At 40.6% G+C, this 26,368-nt stretch overlaps 1 protein-coding gene and 1 long non-coding RNA gene across 2 annotated transcripts; one reads left to right on the forward strand and one right to left on the reverse strand.

Moving 5' to 3' along the window:
* The first annotated feature begins 141 nt into the window (after positions 1-141).
* Positions 142-26,368, forward strand: LOC103175530 (transmembrane channel-like protein 6). The gene is made up of 21 exons (XM_007888620.2): positions 142-268; positions 11,839-11,997; positions 12,524-12,654; positions 13,702-13,818; positions 14,243-14,398; positions 15,772-15,877; positions 16,501-16,591; positions 17,312-17,563; positions 18,026-18,192; positions 18,572-18,716; positions 18,820-18,975; positions 20,954-21,129; positions 21,737-21,821; positions 22,410-22,507; positions 23,029-23,118; positions 23,517-23,592; positions 23,731-23,864; positions 24,578-24,754; positions 24,867-24,945; positions 25,225-25,326; positions 25,723-26,368. The coding sequence occupies exons 2-21, from the start codon at positions 11,954-11,956 to the stop codon at positions 25,732-25,734; spliced, it is 2,394 nt and encodes a 797-aa protein (XP_007886811.2). The 5' UTR covers positions 142-268; positions 11,839-11,953; the 3' UTR covers positions 25,735-26,368.
* Positions 8,631-11,983, reverse strand: LOC103175529. Its single transcript, XR_487502.2, has 3 exons — positions 11,922-11,983; positions 11,575-11,654; positions 8,631-10,311 (listed from the first exon to the last, which is right to left on the reverse strand). It is a non-coding gene; the product is annotated as an uncharacterized LOC103175529 (long non-coding RNA).

The following is a 26,368-nucleotide window of genomic DNA, read 5'->3' on the forward strand; positions in this document are numbered from 1 at the left end:
TGGGACGTCCTCCCGACGCGAAAAGCGCTCTATCAAATGCAAGGATTGTTAAGGGGAGCCAATGAAAAAAAAACAAATACATATCCCATAAGACAACTGCCTGGTGCCTGATTATTGGGCAGAGCGCCCCTTGTGGCTGCTGTGGGAACAGGTCCTGCCACAAATAATTATATCTGCCACACTCCAGGCAGGACTGGGGCAGAGTGAAGCAGTCACAGTCACAAAAGAAAGGTGGAGGGGTGCGTTGGAAGTCCTCGGATCCCCAAAGGTAAGAGCTGCACTCACTTTGCATAAACTTTTTGGGTTCTACTCCCCTTCTCCCTCTCCCCCACAGGAGGGTTCGAACCCCCCCACCACCACCACCACCACTTGTGTCCCTGACTCTGCATTAACATGGGAGCAGTGCTGGCAGCTGGTGATAAAAGAAAGTTAACAAAACTTTTTTTAAGGCAGGGATCGAGAACTTGTGCAGAGTTTGTGGGGGGGGAAGGAAGGAAAAAATCGCAGACTGACTTAGAAACAAGTTCTCAAGGTTACTTTGCCTTCCAGGCAATCTTTAGCTCCAGAGAGGGAATCTGTTCTGCTCTCAAAGAAACTAAATGTTAGCCTGAGAACTTTTGTGAGACATTCCTTTTCAAGCTCAAGTGCTGGGCAGATGGGTGCAAAAGTCATCAAACTATGGTTTCAGATTCCAAACCTTCTTTCAAGCTGTGTTTGAATGCATAAAATGTTCATTTTACTCCCTCCCCAACACCACCTTCACCTCCCTGGGAAGGGAAGGGATTTTGGTGACTCTTCTGTTTTATTTTTTAAAAATTGTAAAAGAGATGTGATCTGCTGGGTCCCTTTGCACTGGTATTACTGCAAAAAAAAATGGGAGTGTGTGGTGTAAGAACGAGTGAAGGCAGAAGTTGATAGTATTGTATGGTACAGGAAGATATTGCAAACAACATTTAAAAGGAAATGGTTGCCTGTAACTTCTTGTGAATCAGCCCAAATGTTGCGGTGAATTGTTCCTTAGCTAGTGACGATAATAATAGTTCTTGCATTTGATCTGGCGCCTTATCACGTGTTCGTGACGTCTCTTCTGTCCTTCCGCTTTGCCCCCTTCCTTCCCAATCTTCAGGACACACCTGAAGACCTTCCTATTCGACCATGTCTGTGGTCACCTCCCATTGTGCTCCACCACTATCGAGCGTTCTTGGCTGCTCCCTGCGCGAGGGGAGCTGTATAAATGCAAGCTGTCGCCTCAGAGCGCTTCACAGAATACCCTGTAAAGTGAGTAGACTGTATATTGTGTAGGAGAAAAGCGGCCGCCAATTGCGCACGGCAGTGACTCGCGTACCATCGTGGATTGAGTGGCCAAATGATCATTATTAGTTTTGATTTATTTGTTGATCACAGCGTTCCTGGGATGGGGTGAGGAGGTGAGTCCAGGCAAGATTCCCATTATTCCCTCTCGCATTCATCTCAAGTATTTTGTTCTAGTTCCATAGTCCCTTCAATAAATGTTTTAATGTAACAATAGAAAGAGAAAACAATGCACATAGAAGTTTACCCGGTGTCAGAGATTGGCCTCGCTGGTAATATTTGAAGATATCTAGGAAACAAAATGTTGGGGTAACTTTGTGGAACAGTTGTCCGACGTTAATATGTAATTTAATAAGCATAATAATTAATATGTAATTTAATAAGTGCTTTGGAACGCTACCTTGTGTGAGGGCTGCTATATATAAATGCAAGTTGTTGTGGTGGTTGTTGTCATCTCAATGTGTTTCACAGAATTGTAGTGCTTCAGCCCAGTCCAACAGAATATATCGCAGTAACAATCAGGTGATCTACATTAGATAGTTATTTTGAAATAATCTTACCCCAGGGTTTCCCCTGTGGATTATTTGGCAAATTTCACTGCACGATGTGAGACTGAGCGTGGCAAACTAAGAAGATCCTGTAGCTCAGTGGTTAGAGCACTCGCTTTGCAAGTGAGAGACCTGAGTTCAATTCCAGGCAGAGGGCGAAACCTTGGGCAAGTTTCCTTACTCCACACAGAGCCTAATAATAATCCCTCCAAAACCAAAAACAATAATAAATTGGTCATTTTCAATCCACGACGGTTTGTGGGACGTCGCTGTGCGCAATCGGCTGCCGCGTTCGCCCACAAATATACAGTCCATTCACTTTACAGTGTGTCCTGTGAAGCGCTTTGGGACGTCCTCCCGACGCGAAAAGCGCTATATCAAATGCAAGGATTGTTAAGGGGAGCCAATGAAAAAAAAACAAATACATATCCCATAAGACAACTGCCTGGTGCCTGATTATTGGCTGAATACTGTATTCTTATTGAAATAAAAAGATTGTTGAGCCAGTTTAAGATGATATCTATTCGGAAGTATTTCCTGCCTTAAAAATAGAGTGTATTTATTTGTGGGTTATGTACTGAGGGACTGGAGAGCCCAGCCATACCCTAAAACCTCCTCTTACTCCCCTTCCCCAGTCTGTAATTAACAGGCTTTGCAACGCCACACTTTCTGCTCTGAAGGAGTGGTAATAAACAGTACAGCTGACCTGAAGCTGACTCGCTTCATGCATTTTTTCTCCCCAGCTGAGAAACAGATGTGAAGTCAACAGATCGCTGTAACAAAACAAGAAAAAGAACTGAATCAACCCACTAAGATGTTACATTAGTTACTGTATATTAAAACCACATTGTTGGGGAAAAAATCCAAAATATAGTCAGTTCAGCTGACTGGTCCATTGTGTCAGACGATCCCCCAGAGAGCTTTTGCTCATAAAATCAAAACTTGGATTGAGACTTAGATTGCTGCTACACTCAATCTGAGATCCATTGTAGCCTTCAATAATATGACTTATAATTCTGCAGAGTGCTGAGGGGAGCCCTTCCTATAAGCATTGGCTTTTGGGATTGGTGAAGCAATCAACAGAACATTAATGTGTTCTGTTTACGTTATTGTCTTTGCCTTTGAAGACCTTCTATTTGTAATATATGTATCATTGACACGCACTGGTTCAAGATTCGACTTCAAGATCCTCACCCTCGTATTCAAGTCCCTGCGCTCCTCTGCACCCCCCGACCTCTCTGACCTCTTCTCTCCTCAAAACACCACCCGTTGCCTTCGTTCCTCCGGGTCTGGCCTCCTCCTCGTCCTCCGAGTCCTCCGCTCCACCCTCGGCGGCCGTGCCTTCAGCCACTATGCCCCGAGGCTCTGGAACTGCCTTCCTCACTCCCTTCGTCTCGCTCCCTCAATTCCCATTTTCAGGTCTCTGCTGAAGACCTTTCTTTTCGACCGCACCTTTGGTCACCTTCCCTCCCCTCCCACCCCGGCTCGGCCCCGGGATCCTAAACTGTAAAGCACTCTGAGACGCTGTCCCGCATGGAGGGCGCTATTATAAATCCAAGTTGTTGTTGTTGTTGTTGGTTTCATTCCTGTTTGGAATGGTGGGCCTTCCTTCCAACATAAACTATTATATTGTTATGAAGTTTTATTGCTGTAACTTGGTAGGTAAAACCAACGAAAATAATAATAATCCTTGCTTTTGATACAGCACCTTATTGCGTCATCGAGGCATCTCAAAGCGCTTCACAGAATATACTGGAAAGTAGATTGACTGTATATTTTGTGGGCGAATACATGGAATGGATTATGTTTATGACAAATCTGTCCATTTGTTTCGATCAATTAAACTTGATGAGATCTAATTGGTGACTGTGATTTTAAAGTATGTAATTTGAGCAAGAAGGGAATAGTTTAAAAAGCTGAGTACAATAAGCATAATAATAATTTTTAGTTTGACATTGCGCCTTTCATCTCAGGAAGAAATCTCAAAGCCCTTCATAGGATTTATTGCAAATGTAGTTACTGTATATTTTGAAGGTTAATGTGGCAGCCAATTTGTGACCAGTAATGTCTCATAAACAGCCATGAAACAAATGCCAATTTTATCTGGGGGATTGTTGGCCAGAATATCAGGAGAAGCTCCCTCTTATTCCAATAATGCCATGGTGTCTTTAACGTCCACCTGAATAAGTGGACAGGACCTTGGGTTTAACGTCTCAGTTGAAGGATGTTGCATCTGTCAGCACTGTATTGGAGTGTCAGCTGAGGTGGTGTTCCAATTCCCAGCGTGGGGTTCGAACCCGTAACTTTCTGACTCAGAGGCGATAGTACTACCAACCTAGCCAGGCTGACACCTAAGTACAGGTGCAAGAGAAATCAAGAATATGTGGGGTTTTCATTTCCATTTGCATTGCAAACATGTCAAATAAATTAAGTGAATAGTAAGTAGGGTAAACATATTGGAACAATTGTAGGCAAAAAGTCTGAGCTTTCAGAAAAGACGTGTGGGAGGGTGGGAGAGATGTCTGTTTAGTTGCTGTGACGTGTTTTCCACAGATGAAGAAATACGCTTTATTTTCATTCTTGGGAAATAGCGGCTGTGTGTAACTTAACTGCACACAGATGTTAAAGGCAGCGTAAACGCTCTGAGACACTGCCCTGCTTGAGGGGCAATATATAAATGCAAGTTACTGTTGTTGTAAGAAAGATATTGCAAGGAAAGGTTTGAAAGAACCTTGCATGTAACTTCTCGTCAATCTGCACAAACTCTGCAGTAGCAGGTGGCAAATGTGCAAGAAGAGTGTGTCTTTATCAGGTCTCATCTTTTTTTGGTCAGCCTGGTGGCTTGACACATGCAGAAACCTATAACTATGCTTGAGAGTATCCAAACCAAGCTGAGCTCCAGATCTCACTTTTGAGTCAGATAAGCAGATGAATGCAGAGTGAATAATAATAATAATGATAATAATAATAATAATCCTTGCATTTGATATAGGGCCTTATCACGTCTTGGAAATGTCTCATCGCACTTCACAGAATATACTGAAAAGTGAATTGATTGTGTATTTTATAGGCAAAAGTGAAGGAGTAAGACGGCTTTTCATGCACGTTGACGTATCGGCATTAAGTACAATGGAGAATGTTGGTTGAGTTGAGCGATGGATTGGTGCAAGTTATAGCATCCTGTGGAAAAACAACAGTGTTCCCATGAAGCAGGAATTAGGAAGACATAAATGGAAATGCAAATTAAGCTTGCCAGAAACTTGGGTGGGTTCAGGGAAATCAGTATGCAAAGTCCTTGGGGATGTGTGGGGAGATGGCTTGATTGTGATCTCAGTGATCTGCATTTTACGCAGCATTTTTTTTTCCTTTTGTAATGGTTGGATGTTCGGGGCAAGTCTAAACCATATGGAAAATGGGTCCCTCCGCACCTCCATTGCTTCCCCATTTGAGCCTTGAAATTTCCATTAACACACAGAAGAAAGTCTGCAGGAACCCAAAGTTGGTATTTTTGTTTTTAACACAAAGTGTGATTTTAAACATGGCAAATGTACAAGACGAGGTGGGTCGCTGTTGGATCTCATGATCTTCATTCATGAGTCATGTAAGCAATGTGTGCAGAATGAAGGGGGAAGGCAGCTTTTCCTGCAGAAACAAAAGCAATAAATTACACTTTTTACAGCTCCTTTCATGTCGGGAGGACATCCCCAAATTACAGCCACATGATCTAATATATTTCATTAATCGCTTAATATGTGATCTTTATTTTAAAGTTAATACTGACTTTCTTTAGGCCATCACTGATTTGGGCAAGTATAAATATTTTTTATGGCTGGGAAAATGCTCCCTTATTGCTTGAAGGAATAAGATATTCCACTGCCTCTTGCCGTCGGGCATCTGCTATTATGTTAGTGGTGAGTGAGGCAGGTTGGAACAGCATTACCCAGTAGCAGTAATGTTCAAAAGGAGCGCTGAGGAAATGAGTCTTTTGGTTCTTTAATATTTTTCACAAGTTATGGCTTGTGTGAAGATACAACAGCTTTTTTTTTGGGGGGGAAACAAAAATTAATTGACAAAAGATATTTTTAAAATTGTAAGTGCTGTACAATACCTTGTCATTTAAAGTGCGACAGTTTCTGTTATTTTTTTTGATACTGCAGTTGTAGTCCTTACAAACTGAGTGAAGAGGAAGCAGTAAGTATACTTGTGGGGAACGATACACATAGTCCACACTCCGCAACTAAGAACAAGTAAACTTATTGGCGTGTTGTCTCTTAGTTTGATGCAGTGTTAATTGTATGGCAGTACGATCAGAGAGGATCATTGAAACAGAATCCATTGAGTAGAGCTTTCCAGCTACACTTTCAGTCTTGGCTTGTATCAGCTGGTTTTGTTCAAGCCTCCCCCTCCCCCAACTCTTTTCTGTCCCACTCCCCCACCTCAGTCTCCCAGACTGCTTGTTTGAGACTCAACCACTTTGACATGGCCTCTCGACATGAAAGGCGCTCCGCAAATGTAAATTGTCATTGTTGTATCATCCCTTTGATGAGGGAGGGTGGAATGTTTCTTAGGCTCATTCGAGACATAGATACAAATGGAAAAGTTGGACAAAATGCTTTTCAGAAGCACTGCCGTCTTATCTGCGGAGATGTCTATAGTTTGAGCCCCTCCACCCCCACGCCCCCCCCCTTCAGGCTTGTTGAGCATAGAATCATAGAATTGTACAGCACAAAAAGAGGCCATTCGGCCCATCGAGATTGTGCCGGCTCTTTGAAGAGAGCAATTAATGTCAATCCCATTCCCCAGCCCTTTCCCCATAACCCTGCAAACCCGTCCTCCTCAAATACCCGTCCACCGCATTTTTAAAAGTAGACAGGAGATTAAAAAAAAAGGAAAAGTGCAGACTATTCACTTTTAGGCCAATCTAGAAGCTTGTAATAATATCATTGCTAGCTGCATGGTGGTGTTGACCTACTTTCAAGCCATCATTTCGATCTGCAAGTTTAATACAAAATATTTTTGTTTTTTGTGAGTTTGCTTTATTTTCACAAGTGTAACCTTGTATCACCGAATGTAACACTGTATGCTGATTTTCATGCAAAGGTTTCCAAAAAGCTTCAATTTAGAACATTGAATCTTTCTTTCAATGTTTTGTGAAGGTCCACATTGAATGTTCTCTTTGGTGTGAATGGTTATCGCAGAATGGAAAGATAACAGATAAACCTCAAACCTATTTTTTCAAACAAACCCGTATCTGGAGAACGTCGTTTTCAGCTTCATAAAGAGGCTGTGATCTCAGTAATGAAACAGTGCAAACAGTTCATGGTCAGTTTTAGGTTCACAGTTTTTTTTATAGGTCTACTTTTAGGTTCTTTTTTGCGCAATAAGTAGATGCAGTGTGTCTGAAAAGACCCGTTTTGACAATATTTATAGCCCAGGCTGACACTCGAGTGCAGAGCTGGTGGGTGAGGGGAACACTGTATTGTCACAGATGCCATTCTGTAGTTGAAACGTTAAACTGAAATCCCATTTGCCTGTTCAGTTGGACTTCAAAGATCCCATGAACAATTTTCGAAAAGAGAAGGGAGTTTCAGGTCAATAACCTTTCGCCAGTTCTAACGATAGTTCATCGACCTGAAACATTAACTCACTTGCCTCTCCCATAGATGCTGCTTGACCTTCTGGGTGTTTCCGACGACTTCTGTTTTTATTTCAGATTTCCAGTAACTGCAGTATTTTGCCTGTTTTAAAAAATATTTACAGTCTGATCGATACCATACGTGTCTGCCTATATGAGTTGTCATCAATGACTCAAAACTAACATGTTGTCTACAGTGATTGACCTAATATTATTTCCTTGTTTATTGTTTAATCTTGTTTTCTAAACTTCCACAAGTAACAAAAAGTTTGCTAATTTTTTGATTCATGAAGTTACTGGTTGTGGAAAGTTCTGTACAGTAAATATTTGGAGGTGATGAGTATTGCCGCCTTGCGAAATATTGTTTATATGACCGTGATTTTCAACTCTGCAATGCCAAATAGCCCAAGTAACTTAGGAATTCTCCTAAGAGGAATCTGAAATCTGATGCTTTAACAATTGATGCGTGGGAGCCAATAAAACATTTGAAATCAGCTTCACTTTATTGAGTGCTACAGTAACATTTGTGAACCATTAGCAGAAATGCAAAGCCTATTTTGGAAAGTAATCTCAAATGTTTTGTTGTTCTGAGAGAAAACGTTCAAAATCCAAGTTGTTCCGCCAGCGTAGACGCCTTCAAGTCATTAATATTTTATCAACGTTTCACCCACAAAATATCATCAATCCATTTTACAGCATATTCTGTGAAGCAATTTGAGATGCCTCAAAAGCACTATATCAAAAGTTCAGTGAGCCACTGAAAGTCGGTGTTAATGTCAGAACTGAAGAATGTTAGAAATGAGCTCTGTGGAATATGGGCACTGGGGGGAGGGGGGGCGGTGGGGCGAGTGTGTTTCATTGTTTGGCGGAGGCAGCTCGTGTGTCCGGACATAAATACTGCTGTATGGAGGAAGGGAAGATTCCCAACCCGGTTTGTGGAATGTCTCGCCTCGATTGCTTGTTTCTAGGGAGAGTTGCAATTGAAACACTTGTCAACATCAATTAGAGACCAAATCCTTTGCAGAGTAGAATTCGAAAGGTCTGCTCTTAAGATATTCAGCACCATTTCCCCTCCCCCCTCCCCCACGCGCCCCCACCACCATAGCCAATGTCAGCTCATGTCCTGCAAAATCCCACCCATAGTCTGTGGTCACTGCTCCATGCACTGATGTCTGCATGTTTTGTGACTGCTGTGGCAGCTTCCTGCTGTGCGATGCAATGATGTGTTCTTTGGAAATGCAGGTAGTGAGATACTATCCCTGTCATGTTGTGTGACTCATAACTATACTATTGTGAAAATTCCTGGTACATGCACACACACACACACACACACACGAACTTCAGCACATATGATTGTGTTAGAATTCTGGTGCAAAAATTTGCAATTTTTACTTGTTTCTTCCTCCCAGAAAAATAAACGGGAAATGTTTACAGAAAACTACGTTCTTGAAGAAACCAGTTTTACTGCCCTAATGGGGAAGAACCTCGGTGAATAATAAACATAAATAGCTTATTTGTTTCAGCAACTCCGTCCTGTTTGGGAGCAGGCATGTCAGGAGCTGTCTGCTTATCTGTTTGGTGTTTGTCCACATGCTTTTGCTGGGTGTGTGCATGTAGAGAGGTCATTCACCCACTCTCTGCTTCACATCCCAAGTTCTGTTCTTGCTCGTCATTTGTACTTTTTATTAAAGAAGAAAATCTGCCGCTTTATCGCTCAGAGGCTGCACTTCAGAAATGTACCTTACGTGTGCTGACAACTTGTCTGTAGGCACATTACTGAACTATGTGATTAGAGTAGATTAGGCATGAAATTGTCTTAATTTTTTGTATTATTGCACAATACACATTGCTTGTAAATGATTCATTCTTTCCCCACATTGGACATGACTGTGTGTAGACTGTATGGAACATAACATTCTTTTAATATAGATTTCATTGTAAAAGTCCTGGGAACTGGAAAATGTGGTTTCAGTTGCATTGAGATGCACAACTCAGTAGTGTTTAAAGGTCTGTCAGACTGGATTTGGGTTTTAAACCCCAGAAACATTGACAGAAACCATGTAACATTTGTGATCCAGACATGGTAATTGGCATCTTCCCAGCTGCAGGGGGAAGACCATCAGCTGGAGATGGCAATGAGGAATACACATGTTTTTACGTTTCTTTCATAAAGAAACATACTCGTCAATTGGCAAAATCATTGAACATCCAAATGCCATTGGCGTAATTCAACAGCTCTTATCAGTTAACAGTTAAGTTATTCTCAAAGGCCTGACTTGGAGGTTACTGTAGAAATGGCTGATGGAATTGTATGACAACATGCACGGCAGAAGAGGAGTTTCTTTGAGGGACGGGCTGGCAGGTGAACCTAAAAAAATGAGCAGTCTCTCTGACCCAACGTCACCTCCCCATGTAGCTCTCTGGGCAAGATTGGTGTGAAGGGAACATGCAGCAATTTTCCTCACCAGTTTTGACAAGTTTGCCCATTCTCAACGTAGCTATTTTGAGGAACTGTTTTTACAAGCAGTGGTTGAAGACCATCTGATAATTAATGACAAGCAGAAGGCCGCTGTGGTGCCTTTTAAACAACATGTGATTATTGAGGCCAGAGTTTGGTGTACAGCTGAGCATCGAGGCTTTGGAAAAACAACAGCCATCGGTGGTTAATAACCACAATAACAAGGAACACTTGCTGTATCTTTCTGTCAGCCTGCCGTGTTCTCTCACTGTTCAATCTTCCTTCCCTGCCCACAGTCTGAAACATTTGTGGTCTGCAGTTCTGTTTGTTGCACGAGGTTCTTTATCTTATTGTCGCTGCTGCAAATTAGGGCAGAGGAAAATGCACTCCAGTGACATATTTGGTGACTCGAAATGAGAAGTTACGAAAACAAAGATTGTGAAGGTTATATTGGTGAGCGTATCATATCTGCACATTTCCCACAATCTCAGTAAGTTTCTTAAGTAACATCCAGAGGTTTACGTGTCTCTGTTAGCTCTCGAATGCATGATTTACGCACTGGGCTGTAAGTTAACAGGTATGGGCAGAATGAGGCACAAAACGGAAAGGTGCAATGAATGAAGTCATTCAATGAAGTCACAGACAACCTTTCACAGTGGGTTAAGGCTCGGGAGGAGCTGCTATCTGAACAATAGGAGCGGAGGACACTAGAATTAAAATAACGGTAACTTTGCAGCCAGACTTTTATTTGGTTATTTAGGTGGCGGGCTGCTCAGGTAAAGCCCCCGCTAAGTATTTGCATTTTCCTTTCCTTTGTGAATTGATTAACCGTTGCTTCTTCTCGCAGCACAGGATTGGTTGCAGGCCAGGTTTATATTGTGCGGCAGAGACATTTATCGGTTTCAAGATCCTCGAAGTCATCTTCAAATCCCTTCATGCCCTGGCACCTCCCTACCTCTCCGACCTGCTTACTCTTCAACCCACTACCCGCTGCGTCCAGCCTCCTGCATGTCCCTCATGCCCTCCTTTCCACCATCGGTGGCCGCACTTTCAGCCACCATGGCCCGAAACTCTGGAACACTCTTCCTCTATCCCTCCGCCTTGCCCCTTCCTTGCCCATCTTCAAGTACTGCCTGAAGACCTTCCCCTTCGACCGCACCTCTCCCCGGCTCGGCATCGGGCTCCGCCACTGTCAAGTGCTCTGGGATGCTACCCTGCCAGAGGGGTTGCTATGTAAATGTAAATTGTTGTTATAGTGGAAGAGGGCTGCTCTTATGCAAACCCCTTCCAAACTAAGCAGGTTTGGTCTCTTTATCCGGTGTAATGAAGAAACAAACTATGGTCCCATTTTATGCCACACTTTAGAAAATTGTTTTTAATTGGTAACATTCAAACACTCTTATTTACAGTGCTCAAAGCCCTATTAAGCCCCATTAGTGCCAAATCCCTGAGTGTCCACGCCTTGTGACGTCCTCCCGACGCTATATAAATGTAATTTTGTATTGTATTTTGTATTCATTTCGTAAGCCGTATGTTGTTATGCAAGTATGAAACAATTATCTCGTCTAATCTTGAGTTTGATGAACTAACAGCTTGCAACTCGCTGGCTTCAAGTTTCTTACCAGTTTCTATTCCCTTTTCTACGTGGACGTTTTGGTTTGTTGGAAGCAGTCTCATTTTGTTCCAGTTCCGCTATTTATCCCTATAACAAAACATATGGTTATTAATTTCCACAATAGTTTGTCTGTGGCGATCTTTAGGCATGAATGCACTCTTCCACAATTCTGCGGATTGTTAAATTTTAAGATCTTTACGAAATAAAAAAACATTTGTTTGACTGGTGCTGTTTAAAACCTCAAGCCCCTTTTCACATCAACTTTATTCAGGAAGAAGCAGCTATGAACTGGATTATTGGAGACAACGACAGAAACTGAACTACTGAGGCAGTGCGACTGCTCTAAATATCTACCGTGTTCACAGCTGAAAAGATCTTCACGCAGGATGTCACGTCATGTGAGCTTCAATCCAGATGTTCCAGGGTGTAGGTGAGGCAATTTGTCCTTGCAGTGAATCACTTCCTGTTTCTATGAGACATTGCGGGTTTCTAAACCGACTCTTAGAACAGGTAATCAAATCCAATTTCAACCGTTTTTTTAAAAAAATTACAAATAGGTCAATGTGAGACCTGTCACAAGTTACCTGAGAACCAAATTCACCGCAAAGAACAGCTTTTGGGACTTTCTATAAAACTATATGTTCAATGAATAATGAATCTATAAAAAACGGTCAGTTGTTGGTTTCGAAGAACAGCTGAGCTCTTGATCGACACGGAAAAGGAATTAACATGCTCAAGGGAAATGGTCTTCTTTCCCAGTCTTCGCAACGAATTTACTTGTTTGACAATAAATTATTCAAATTATTCTGTAAGCTCTGTGATGCAGGTTTAAATAGTGTGACGACAGGTGCTTGAGATTTTATTTGTTTCAAAGAAAAAATGGAAACTAAAAGCTTTTGTGTCTTGAGCATACAGTGTGCAACTTTTCTAAAAAAAAAATACTCTTCAAATTCCAGCGCCTCCAAACTTTCTTCTTCGGACGCTGAAGAGATTATGATGCACGAATCATTCCATCATCTCAGGGATCAGCAGAGCGGTGCTTTTGTGACTGAGGTTGAGATGGAGCAGCTGGGAGACACGAGAACAAGTAAGAAGGTTCAGAATTTCTCAGCCTCTCTGCATGCATCGCACTCGGCCTCACAGCAAAATAAAAAAATCAATGCAGGAAAGATTAACTTGCTGGTAAGGTAAAGGTAACAACAGACCAGACTGAACTGCCACTAGTGTTATGGCTGGCCGTATTTTTAAATCTTAGAAAATGAGCGCTGTGATACATTATGAATTACCTTTTCATTTGATATAGTGTCAATCACGTCAAAATGCCTCTTAAACACTTCACAGATAATGGTTATCAAGTGACCATGCATTTATTGGCAAAAGAACTGATTTGCACACAGCTGACCCCAAAGGTATCCATGTGCAAGAGGATTGTTGGCTAAAACACTGGAAAAAACACCGATCGCTTTTCAAATAGTGTCATATGATCCTTAATATCCTTAAAATCAGCGCCTTGTGAAAGCCTCCCAACATGAAAGGCATTGTACAAATGTAATTTGTACATCTGTACAATGCCTTTCATGTCAGGAGGCCATCCCAAGGAGGGAGACACTGTAATTTGTACCATGTCATTTGTACAATGTAAATTGTATAATAGCCTCTACTACCCCGACCTCAACCCCCAACCCCCAGCTCGGGTTCAAATCCCTGACTGTCCAGCACCTTGGAAACGTTCTCCCAACGTGAAAATGTTGCTATACAAATGTAATTTGTTGTTGTGGTTGTTAATATCCACCTGAACAAACAGACGAAACTTTGGTTTAATGTCTCGCCCAAGAGATGTTACGTCCCAACAAATGAAGCATTTTCTCTGGTGCTCCCCCAGCCACACAGGACTGGAGTGTAAATCTGCCCATGAGATCAAAGTCCTAACTTGGGCCTTGAGCCCACAACCTTGCGATCCAGAGGCGAGAGTGCTGCAAATTGAGCCAGGAAAACAATGCCTGATATTTTAAAGACTGAAAATAACCCTTTGTTGGTTTGTCCGTTAAGTTTCATTAAATCACGTTTAATTTTCTGGTAGAAAAAGCAAGGCTTGTGTTTTGTAATGTGAACAATTTTTGTCTTTTTTGTTCAGAGGAGTTAGTGTGTTTTCTGTCACCTAATCGTAAAGGGACAGAAGGTGAGGACCTTTATGAGTGCTATGATGCTGCAACCTTGAAGGTGCTCTCCTCCATGCCCAGCAGAACTATTGGTGAGTTTGTTAACTTACACGTTTATTTAAAGGGCTTTGTTGTACTGCAATCTCATTTTATTGTATAGTTATCTCGTTATTAACTAATCGCAGTACATACAAACCTCACACCCGCGGAAGGTACCCAGTGCGTACCTTATGATAGAAAGAGTAAGTGATTTTAACATCTGTCCAATCATGACAGAATCACAGATAGTGATAAATCAGGCTGGAGTATTAAATTGCTATTTTTAAGCTGTTTGACTCGGGCCATCCAAGTTTTAACAAGTTCAACTGTGAATAGATGTCACCCAGTTCATTCAGTGTTGATCCATTGCATGCGTATCAAATGCTATATCAAATTTAAGGATTATTATTATTATTATACTGCTGGAAGCTAAAGTAAGCCAAACCATTAGGTGAACATTGGGCATCACTTTTACAGGTCGTTCCAGAGGCGCAATCATCTCTGAATACTGCAACCGCACGTTGAAACTACGGAAGCGTAAGACTCGGCCTTCTGTGAAGGAAATTTCTCGGTCTATGAGGCCAAGCATTCGGGACCAGTCTGCTTTGGATGACAGACATGAAGAGGAGGCAGGCAAGTGTTGGATCAAAAGAACAAATGCTTATTGAAATGAAACGAGAAAAGTAACTGTAAAATATCTTATTGCATTCGGAATCCGGAACCAATACCATGAGGAAGGGATTTACTTTTTAGGAACTGTGGGATTCGATGGCCAGCTATCAGTTTTGTTACCTGTTCGAATGGTGTGAGATTTTGGGGCAACAAAATTTCAGTTCCCAACGAATTTTTAAAACGATTCCAGACGTGAAGCGAATTAATTAACAATCACAGCTCTGAATATTTAAGTCCTTTACTTTTTTTTTAAACAGATAAAGTAGGTGCATTTTCTGGATGTTCTTACCTCGGACAGTTTTTTTTTGTTAACCTTTTGCTTTGTGAATATTCAATGCTTTTTAATGCCAGAAAGAGCAAACTTTTGGAATGTAAATGCGTTTCTCTTCTTTTGGGTTAGTAGTGGCGTTAATCACTGTTGAATTCTGAGATGAAATGTGTGGCCAGAAAAGACCAGCTTATTCGTTTTGCCAGAATTTTATATCAGGAACCTATTAACAAAGGATTAAAAGTCATTTGGGTTTTATATTTTAAAGCTTGTTTACTTAATAAGGCCAAAAGACATTTAAATTTGCATTAGTTTCAATAAAATTGGTTACAGTAGGTATGGTTACGCCAGTAAATATTTGCTGTTATGCTCAGATACTGGAATGTTACTGTAAATACAATATCAAAGTTCATAAGCAGTAGCTTGTTAGTCGATTGCTGGATCACTTTTCCGGGTGTAATAATTCCTTCAAAAAGGCTCAGACCAAACACACATGATGACCAAGTCTGACTGAACAAAGGATAGCTTAGCTCTACCTCTTTTGTCATTGTGCTTTTTTAACACCGAGATGCATGGTCTGTGCGGATTTGCACGTCCTCACCCCTTGATAGTTGTTTTCTGGCTGGTTTAAGACAAGCTGGGACCGTCCTTGTGTACATTACCCATGAGCCGATTTGGATTCAAACAATGCAGGACCTGTTACATCAACAACTGACAAGAGCGCCGCAACTGGAGTAAACACATTTCTTACTTCTGAACCAATTTAACTCTTCAAGGCACACGTACTGACATTTTCCCATCACACATACTGACATTTTATCTAAATATAAAATATATGTAACATCCCATAACATTTTAGCTAAAGTTGTACCATCTACCCTGTAATTTACTTAAGTCGCATTTATGTCTGAATTCTACTATTCAACTCGAATAGTCGACACTTAGTGTTTTGTAGTGTCTGCAAATCATTCCAATACAGACTAACCAGCAAAAGCATTTCTAATTGAACTACAACAATACACTTGAGCAATAACGTGTTAATGATTGCGACATTTCCGCATTTCAGAAAAGAAGAGACAGCTGGTGCGTGAGTTAGAAAACATTACTGAGAGTCAACGCAACAAAATACTGCAGGAGATGCCACTATGTCTGTCAATGAAACTGGACCTCAGGTTGGTTACAGTGAATGGTACTGTGTCAAGTGATTTTCAAGTTTGCTGCGCTTCCAAGAGAAATATTCTCATTAAGAACATAAGAAATGCTTGACAAAAAAAGACCGACGCCCATCCAATTCGCCTTCTACCTTCCTGGCGGTCACATGCGCATATTTCCCAAACTACCTATGTGCGATACCCCATAATGTTATTTCCTAAAAGAAAACTATCTAATCTGTCTTTGATAGAATCAACACTTCAAATTAATGAGCACTTCGAACACTCCTAATTAGATTGAGTTGAATTGTAGAATTTCTTGGTCAGTCATAGCTAAAGGAATCTACTCACTCCACACCATCCAGAATTCTATAGCCCAAATTCTCTCTTACATAACGTTGTATGAGGCCGTCATTCTCATTCTCTCCCTATTCCCCAACGGATCGACTGTTAAGATTCTCATTCTTCGCTTGAAGTGTTCCTGTAGCCTCGCCCCACCCCCATTTCTACTGTCCTATCCCTGCCATCCCTTCTACATCACCAATGCAAGTTCCTCCATCCCACTGGGCACTTTCTCTCTCTGTGTGTGTTTGTGTGTGGGGGAGTCTACATTATTTTACCTAATTCTGTTCATATTCTTGCAGAAACCAAGTTACCTCCAAAGGTTGTTTTAAAGAACCACAAGAAAGGAGACGTCTGCATTGTTGCAGTCACATTAAATATAGCCTCATGTTTGTAAGTAGCCGAATGCACGTTGATAGGAACACCATCAGCGCTGCCATGTCGTTACCTTCATATGCATTTTAATTACAAACAAGTTCTGGATGTCAGTTTGGCTCAGCGGGTAGCAACCTTACCTATGCATCGGAAGATTTGTGGGTTCAAGCCCCATGTTAAGATTTGAGCTGACGCTCCATTGCAGTGCTGCATGTTCTAGGTGCCATCTTTGGGATAAGTTGCTAAAAACCAGTCTGCCTGTTCAGGAGGATATTAAAGATCCCGTAGCAGGAAATGAGAAGGAAGTTTCTCACAGTGTCTTGGCCAACAAGTCAAGTAATTGGCCATACGGCTGCTGCATATTCGAATCTGGACATGTTTGAATTTACAGCTGTGGAGCAAGTTTCCTATATCATTTTACTTGTAAATTAAAGGCTTTTCCAACCACAGGGTCAGTGTGTTTGCATATTATAATCAATGCGGGTTGTATATGTTCGTTTAATAATATTAACAATACTATTGTTAAAGCGCTTCACAGAATATACTGTAAAGTGAATTGACTGTTTTTGTGGGTGAAACGCGGCAGCCAATTTTGCACAGCAGTGTCCCACAAACACTTGTGGATTGACAGCTTACAGTGAAATTGCAAGTAAATTGTTGTAAATCTTGATTTAAAAAGACGGTTTACCCTTCCAACCGTCGTCTAAACATTATTATTATGATTTTTATTATTATTAGGGTGCCCAACGGCGGTGGTATGGGTTCCTCTCCTTCCTGCATTCCCTTCAGTTGTGGCAGATGACCCAGAAACAGATCAGCGGTCGTTTTGGCATGGGCGTGCTCTCGTACTTCATTTTCCTCAAGATCCTGCTCATGTTCAACATTTTCCTCTTTGCTTTGAACCTCCTCTTCATCGTTATCCCCCAAGCTACACAGCCTCCCGCGGTGACCCAAAGCAAGTTCACCGGACTCGAGCTGCTGACTGGGGCGGTGAGTGAAAAGACGTAATGATAATAATAATAATCCTTGCATTTGACAGAGCACCTTGTCACGTCTTCGAGACGTCTCAAATTATTTTTATTTACTTCGAAGGAATTATTACCTCCGGAAAAGTGATCCGCCAATCCACCAATAACCGGATTACTACTTACTGCTAGTTGAACAGAGGCGTGTGGAGTAAGGAAACTTGCCCAATGTTTCGTCCTGCCCGGGAATCGAACCCAGGTCCTCTCGCTTGCGAGGCGAGTGCTCTAACCACTAAGCTATAGGACTCCACAAAGGCCATTGAGGTGGTCAACCGATCTCATGAGACAATGGATATGAATTGTGAATAGAAAGTTTACGTGCTCTTAACTGTTAATGCAAAACTCACAGTAAAATAAATTCAAGTTAAAATAATGCAGTCAGGAACTTTTGAAATGTGTTACATTGAAATCTTTTCTTCTTATTTAGGGTAAATTCACAGAAACCATTCTATACTATGGGTACTACACAAATAGCTCCTTGAATTCAAATTGCACTACAAGTAGCTGTTTCAGTATCCCGTACAATATGCCTATTGCATATGTGTATACTCTGGGAGCTGCCTTTTTCATCACTTGCATCATCTTGGTGTACAGGTAAAAAAAGTACTTTATTGACCTGTATATTTCCTTTGTGAAGTTGAAATCCCCAGCAATGGAATAAACTTCTCCTTTTGCAACGGTAATGGGAAATAACAACAATAATAGTAATCCTTGCATTTGATACAGCGCCTTATGTCTTCGAGACGTCTCAAAGCGCTTCACAGAATATACTGTAAAGAGAATTGACTGTACGTTTTGTGGGCGAAATCAACAAATAGATTGTTGCAATCCATTTACTAAGGTACAATAGGCATTTGAGATCAACTTTAGTGAGTATGATATTGGGGCTTCTAAATACCAGGAGCTTTTCTGTCTTTGATTATATAATGTAATGGCCATTGAGACGTAATTGCAACTTTACTCTCCCTTTTAGCGTATCCAAGGCTTTTGGGGAGAGCTTCCGAGTGGGCAGTACCTACAGGGATCTAGCAGTCAAATTATTCTGCTCATGGGATTTTAAGGTTACTCAGAAAAAGTCCATTGAGGTACAATATGAGAACATCAGCACCCAGTTGAAGGTGAGTTTTGTGGCCTAAATGTTCATGTACCGCATGATCTGTGATTCAAAGTGTTCTATCAACAATGGCTACAAATGTTCTTTTTTTTTCCCCCTATTACCAGGAGATCCTTTCTGATCTAAGGACCAATACCTCTCGCTTGAGTACTTGGGAGAAGCTGCGCAACATAGCCATTCACATGTTTGGGTGGCTCATATGCTTTGGCAGTGCTATTGGCTGTGCTATTGGCGTTTACTACTTCTCAGAACAAATACTGGAGGTGAGCCTCATGAATATACACAACACCGCAACTGTGGCTATACTTTGCATTTATATAGAGCCTTTCACGTAGAAATACTATCTCAGAATGCTAAGTATTCTCAAATAGAATGAATAATAATAATCCTTGCATTTGATAAAGCGCCTTATCACGTCGCCGAGACATCTCAAAGCGCTTCATAGAATATACCGTAAAGAGAATTGACTGTTTATTTTGTAGGTGAAACGCGGCAGCCAATTGCCCACAGCAGTGTCCCACAAACAGTCGTGGATTGAGTGACCAATTTATTATTATTATTTTTTTCTCCCAGCACTGGATACACATATGCAGCTAATTATTTCCATTGTGACCTTAGAGCCAGATAAAACTTAAGAGTAGATCTCAGTAGGGTTTCCATCTGCGCAGTTTAAACCAGAAAGTCCAGATGTTGAACTAGCTGCCTGGCAAACTCTAAAATGAAAACCACACACTACATATGTATGTAGTACATCTATGTTAGCACTTATTTCCCACTCACAGACCCATTAAAGAAACAGCTTGATAATGTAAGAACATAAGGAATGCTAGATGAAGAAACGGTCCACCTAGTTCACTTTCCACCTTCCCGGTGGTCGCATGCACATATGTCCCGAACTACCTACATACTATATCCAATAATGTTACTTCCTGAAAGAAAACGATCTAATCATCTGTGTTTAATGTAACGGCTGGATGGTAAGAGTGGTATTTTGGAAAGGGGAGATTTAACGGGCCGATGGCTGTCTTGATCTGGACCCATCTTGTAGTAAAAGGCGGTTCCATTGGATAACAAGAAGTAATAATAATAATTATTATTATGACAAGAAGTGCTACTGGGTTAAGCGGGGAGATCGAAATCCATTCTTACACCCAAGGCTCTCTTCCCCCACCTTATGGCCAGCTCAAAAACAGCACGGCAAAGGCTTGGGAGCACACATATATATATATATATATATACATATCCACATTGTCGCAACTCTTTCAGATGCAGAAACATAAAAATGATGAGAAATAATGGATGGGAATATATTTGAAGACTACCGTAATCAAAAGGGTTCAGATGCTACTAAAAGCCTGAAACTTGAGTAGTCTATAAAGATTGTGTTGCAGCCTAGAATCCAGCCCCAAATTCTCATACAATATATCTTCACTGTTTACAGTTTCAACGTAATAAGGTTTAGATTTTCACACTGTGAATGATATCTCAGTAGCTCTGCTAGTTTTCTGTAACGCTGTGCTGTAAGTCTGGTCAGATGGATTTGCATGGTTCAGTATAACCATCAACATTTTTTGCTCTAATGAGCCATCTGTCAGCTTTGTTCAATGGTGAACTGTTGAAGGCACAAAAGCACCATTTCTGAAACTTGCAATGCGGGTAATGAAAAATACTCTTTAAAACTGCACTAACTGATTCAGGACATCTTGTGATCTTTGCCAAAAGCATTTAAGCATTCACTCTTGCAAATGCAACATTATAATTCAATAAACCGCAGGGAATTTTATGGTGGAGATAAACGTGCCTTTTATTCAGATAATTGTGCCTTGAATTACAGTTTTAAGCATTGTCCATTATGCCATGAGGCTGCAATAGCTGCCAAAGCATATGCTGCAGATTAAATAACACACTCACAGAGTTAAGAGTGCATCATAAGCCTCAAGAGAAAAACTCAAGTGGTTGTAAAGTCAAGAGTCCATTGACTCTCAGCCCGACCTGAGTTATCAATTATTTCTAATGTGAAATAGCTGAGAACTTGCAAATTCGTAACACAAATTACTGTGATTCACTTATTCTTGGTTGAATGTCAAATGCACTGGCCTCTACGATGACAATGCAGCATTTGTAATGTAAGATCACGTGACTACGAAAGTAGATTTTAGCGTTGGTGTCTTGTGACAGACACTTAATTACTTTCTTAAACGATGCCACGTGTGAACTGAGTGATGTGTTTTATATTTCAAGGACTATACCGACAAAATCCGAGAGGGAAAGTCAAAGCAAGAGTTGGACAGCAGTTTGTTGGCACTTCCCATTGTAGTGTCCTTTATCAATCTTGTGCTGCCTTACTTTTATAACTTGATTGGTTCAGTGGAAAAGTATGAGCTCCCTCAACTCCAAGTCTATGTCGCTATCACCAGGTAAGAAAATGTCTATTTCATCTAACCATAGGTGTACATTCAACCCTATCGAAACATAAGAAAGAACTTGCGTTTCTGCAACACCTTAACAACAACAATAACAACAATTTGCACTTATAGAGTGTCCTCCATACAGGGTAGCGTCTCAGAGCACTTAACAGTGGCGCAGCCTGACTCTGAGTTGGGTGGGGTGGGGGAGATGGCCGTCAGCACAGTTGAAGAGGAAGATTTTCAGGTGGGACTTGAAAAAGGGGAAGCGGGAGTAAGGTGGAGAGATTGAGAGGGAGTGTTCCAGAGTTTCGTGGCGGAAAGCGCGACCTCCGATGGTGGGGCACAGGGTGCGAGGGACGAGCAGGAGGCCGGCGTAATACACGAGAACATCTCAAAGTGCTTCACAGGAAATTGCTGTGACTTGTTTTGTCGGTAAACACGGCAATCATTTGGACCAGCAAGGTGAATGACCAATTAATCTGCAGTAAATTCACCCCAAATGAGTTTGCGACATAAACAGCCAGTGGAAAGGCCTTGGTTTTAATGCATCCACAGTACCATTCAAATTTTAATACAGTACAGTTCATATTTCCTTTTCTAATGTTTCTTTATAAAGGAATCTGGTGTTGAAGATGTCCAGTTTAGGACTGCTGTGTTATCACTGGTTGGGAGGAAATACCAGAAAGCAAGCAGAAATACCAGTAAGTACCACACAAAATAGGCGCAGAAGAAAACTAGTATTAAAGATTCCTTGAATGTTTCTCGCCTTGACAATGATATTAATCAATGGTAAAAATCACAACGGATCTTCCAAAAAGTTCCCTTTGGATGACCTGTGCTACAGATAACTATATTTAGAATATGAAACCCATTGGAAACAATACAATACAAAATTATATTTGTATAGCGCCTTTCACGTAGGGAGGATATCCCCAAACTGCCTGACATTGCACAATGACCCATGAAATTACGTGTTTTTTTAAATAAAACTTTGCATTGCTAATTTTATTTGCAATACTTGAAGTTATTAAGAGAAGATAATGCAGAAAGAAAGGTCATAGTACATATGCCTTCAGTTTACTGCTACATCCAGCGCTCAGTAACATTTTGGCCACGTCTTCCATCTTAACTGTTGTGTCAACAGAATATCTATTAATTTTTTAACATAAATGCTTTGTTTACAATGTCTTGGTTGAGATTATCGAGGACATTATAGAGGATTAAAAGATTGGTTATTTTGTAGTGTCAACCAAATGTTAACTCCTGCTTTTGTTTTCTTCTTGTGTCAGTGTTGGGAAACGTTTGTTGGGCAAGAATTATACCGCTTGGTTGTGGTGGATTTTATATTTATTGTGCTGGACACAATTTTTGGAGAATTCGTGTGGAGGTAAGCTTTGCTTCGAAGCTTTTTACTTGTGCAATACTTTAATATCCGTTGATATTCACAAACACAGTGTCAACACAATGTGCAGATCATGAGTTTTATTAACCATTTGTTATTGGAAACCTAGTGGCAGTAACAACACTGGAAGACGCCAAGACTAGTCTGAGTTGTCGGGTCCAAAACCCCCTCCCTGTCCAGTGCCCTTTCACTCTTTCCGATGTGAAGGGGGCTATGCAAGTGTAATTTGTTGTTGTTGTCTTTGTTTGATTGCATCTGCTGTACACTTCAGCACACCATGTGGACAACAATACAATACTATATTTGTATAGCGCCTTTCACGTCAGGAAGACATCCTAAGGCGCTATATAGAATAGACATGGACCAGCCTTGCACTTCACAGTGACTAGTGTCGAGTATTTGAAAGCAAAGCAGTGACACTAATACATTTGCTAAGATCAAAGGCAAACTAAAATAAAATGTAATTTCTATTTTCTTCAGTTGCCCTCTTTTCTCCCCTCGCCCAGGTTAATTTCTATGAAATTACACAAAAAGAAGCCAGAGTTTGACATTGCCAGAAATGTCCTGGAGTTGATCTACGGACAGACTCTCATATGGTAATCATTTGTTCTGTGTTGGATTAATGTCAATAATAATAATCCTTGCATTTGATGTAGCACCTTATCACATCTTCGAAACATCTCAAAGTTCGCTTCACAGAATAGACTGAAGTGAATTGATTGTATATTTTGTGGGCAAAATGCGGCAGCCAATTGTGCACAGCAGTGTCCCACAAACAGTCGTGGATTGAGTGTCCAAATTATTATTATTATAGTATTGTAATAGTAAATAAGCCCTGCATTTGTAACTAAAGAGGTGTATTCCCAATGGCGTTAAACCTTGCTATCACTGGGTTAATTATTATCAAAGTTATCACTTTAAATTTAAACATTACAGATTCTGGTTGTTAGTTATATTGCACCTTTGTGAATAACTTGCTTTGTTCATTTTACAGGTTGGGTCTTCTCTATTCTCCACTCTTGCCTGCTATTCAAATCATTAAGTTTCTCTTTGTATTTTACATCAAAAAAGTAAGTTTCTGATTTACTTTTACCATTTTTAAAATAACATTCGTTTTATTTTTATTCGGATGAGAAGGATTATGGATGGTGCCTCTTATCCAAATGATTTAGTGCGCTTCTATTTCAAACTAATTGCTTCTTTTTCAGCATAGTCTGATGAGGAACTGCGAGGCTCCAAGCAAACGTTGGGGAGCATCTCACATGATGACTGTCTTTATCACTCTGCTGTGTTTCCCTTCATTCCTCGGAGCAGTTGTTGCTTACACCTATACCATATGGTCGTAAGTATAGCGATGATTCGATTTGAGGCCCAAATTGCATGACAGTGAATATTGAACAACACTGAAGAGAATATATGGGTCATAAGCGATTGCATATGCTGTTGCTACAACAGCAACAACTTGCATTTAAATAGCACCCCTCACCCTGGGTAGCATCCCAGAGCACTTTGCCAGAAGTTTTAGCAGCTGCAGTTCCTCCATTGAAGATTGTTTCCTTCTCGGTGAGTTATTGAACTCTAAATGGTTAAAGGGAAGGAAGCGTCTGAGGCTAAGTCCTATTGATCTGGTGTTCTTCTAGGTTCAGGTTGCAGTGCAGAGGCTAATTGTGAGGTTGTTGTGCTCACTCTCTCCACTTGCAGGTACGGGTGTGGTTTTGCATCATTCATATCCGCACCCGCAAAATGAATAGAATTAAATCATTTTTTTGGTGGGAGGAGGAGGAGAGGCAATGGTACAATTTATGCAGAAGGCTTATCAGATTTCTTTTATGTACTCTAGTTTTCAACACATACAGTGTTCATATGACGCACAACATATTTTGATGAGCGCTGTTGTGCACGTTACAGAAACACATTAATAAACTCTACTTAAAGTCCTCCTGGTTGCCTAAAGACTCGCTTTGCTTGCATGAAACAACTATGAATTTCACAATAGCAAAGGTTGTTTGGTTTTTGATATTCTTTCATTCTTAGGATAAATTCTTTCTTTCTCAGGATAAAACCATCCAACGCGTGTGGTCCTTTCCGATCACTGAATACCATCTATGAGTCTGCAAAGAACTGGGTCAATCAATTGGCGAAAACAGATTCTAGGTTATACTGGTTTTCATACATTCACAGATCATTGGTGGATAATCCTTTCATCTTCCTGGTTGGGTCAGCAATTTTAATGTGAGTTTATTATGATTCTTATTGTGGCAACATCTTATATGTTTTCTTTAATTTCTCCCAAATTGCTCAAAGTTCATCAGGCAATTATAATGTTTTCCATTTTCTCTTCTAGGATAGTGATTTATTTCCACTGGCAAGTTGTGGACGGTCAAAGAAAGATTATCAAACTATTGTATGAGCAAATAGCTAACGTGAGTGGCTGAACCTTTCACAATCAGAAACATATAAAACTTATTTTATTATTTTATTACCCGCAAGAACTGTTTTCACTGTATATTGGCACTTGACTTGCAATAGAATCACAATAGAGCATTAGTATTATTGTGGTTTATTAAGGTTTAAGCTTTCTTTCAGTTAAAATTCAATTGTGGATGACAGAATCTGGAAGCAGAGGCTTAATTGAACTTACAATGTGCAGCTCCATTTCCACTGCTCTTGCTGTATAATGTGAATATTCCCTTGTCACACAGGAGGGAGAAGACAAAAAGTTTCTTATTAATAAACTCAAAGGCATGAACAGTAAGAAATCAAAATCTGCAAAACAGAGGCAGGATCATCAAGAAGAAGATGAGGTAACGATTAGTTTTCTTCATATATTTTAGAGGTTATAGCTTTTGTAATGTTAATTTGTCAGGTGTTATGTGTTTGCATTTGATATGTATGTGTACACATGCACAACGGTTGCTCATTGCTACATCTATTGAGCCTTATTTTATCCATTGCTGGGAGACAATTGAGCATGTGTTGCACTATTAGACCATTCAGGCATAGCTTTCAAGAGATCCATTTGGTTTGCGGGGCTAAGAAAATAATTTTTCCATCTCTGGTGTGAACTGGTGGTTTACAAGTTCACAACATAGAATTTGCCATAATTAAGCACAAATCGGTACTAAGTTTGTCAGACCTGTTGAGTTACCAGAGCATTATTTTTAATCTGATTTGATCTGGTCACCTGTTTCATTCACCAGGTTTTCAGCTGAAGAACAAGATGGGAAAGAGCAACAAGTGCACATCTGCCGAACAAACATCTGCTAAGTCGCTGTCACTGCTTATTGAATGAGATAACGCAGAATGCTATGAGCTCTTTCAGGTTCACGTTGGCAAATAAATCAAGTCATTTAACAGAAACTGGAATACGAATACAAAGCTGGTTGCGTTGTTATTTGCAGACCTTTGACTGTGCAATGTTGGGAATGAATCCTGCCATTGTTCCAGTGTGGTTTATCAAACATTCAGGGTTTTTAATCTTCTCTGCAAAATTGGCTTTGTGAGAAGGGTGGTTCGCAATATTGCCTGCCAAGTTTCATGGAAATATTACAATTAGTATTTGCATAGCTATTGCCAACTTCTTATTTTCAATTCACAGATGTCTAGTTCATGGAGAATATTGTGTAACACTCGTTGAGTTAAGAGTCAGAGTCAGCTCCCATGAGATTTACTGGAAGTAGATTAATGTGTCACTGGCTTTTGTCATCAAATCTATTGCCTGTTGCTAAAAGCAGCATTACACATTTTGCTAGCAGAGAGACTGTAGCAATTTCACATGGGAATAATGAGCAAAGAAATATAAGAACATAAGAAATGCTAGACGAAAATAGACCAAGGTCCATCTAG

Source organism: Callorhinchus milii, unplaced genomic scaffold (genome assembly GCF_018977255.1).
Source record: "Callorhinchus milii isolate IMCB2004 unplaced genomic scaffold, IMCB_Cmil_1.0 Scaffold20, whole genome shotgun sequence".
NCBI lineage: Eukaryota > Metazoa > Chordata > Chondrichthyes > Chimaeriformes > Callorhinchidae > Callorhinchus > Callorhinchus milii.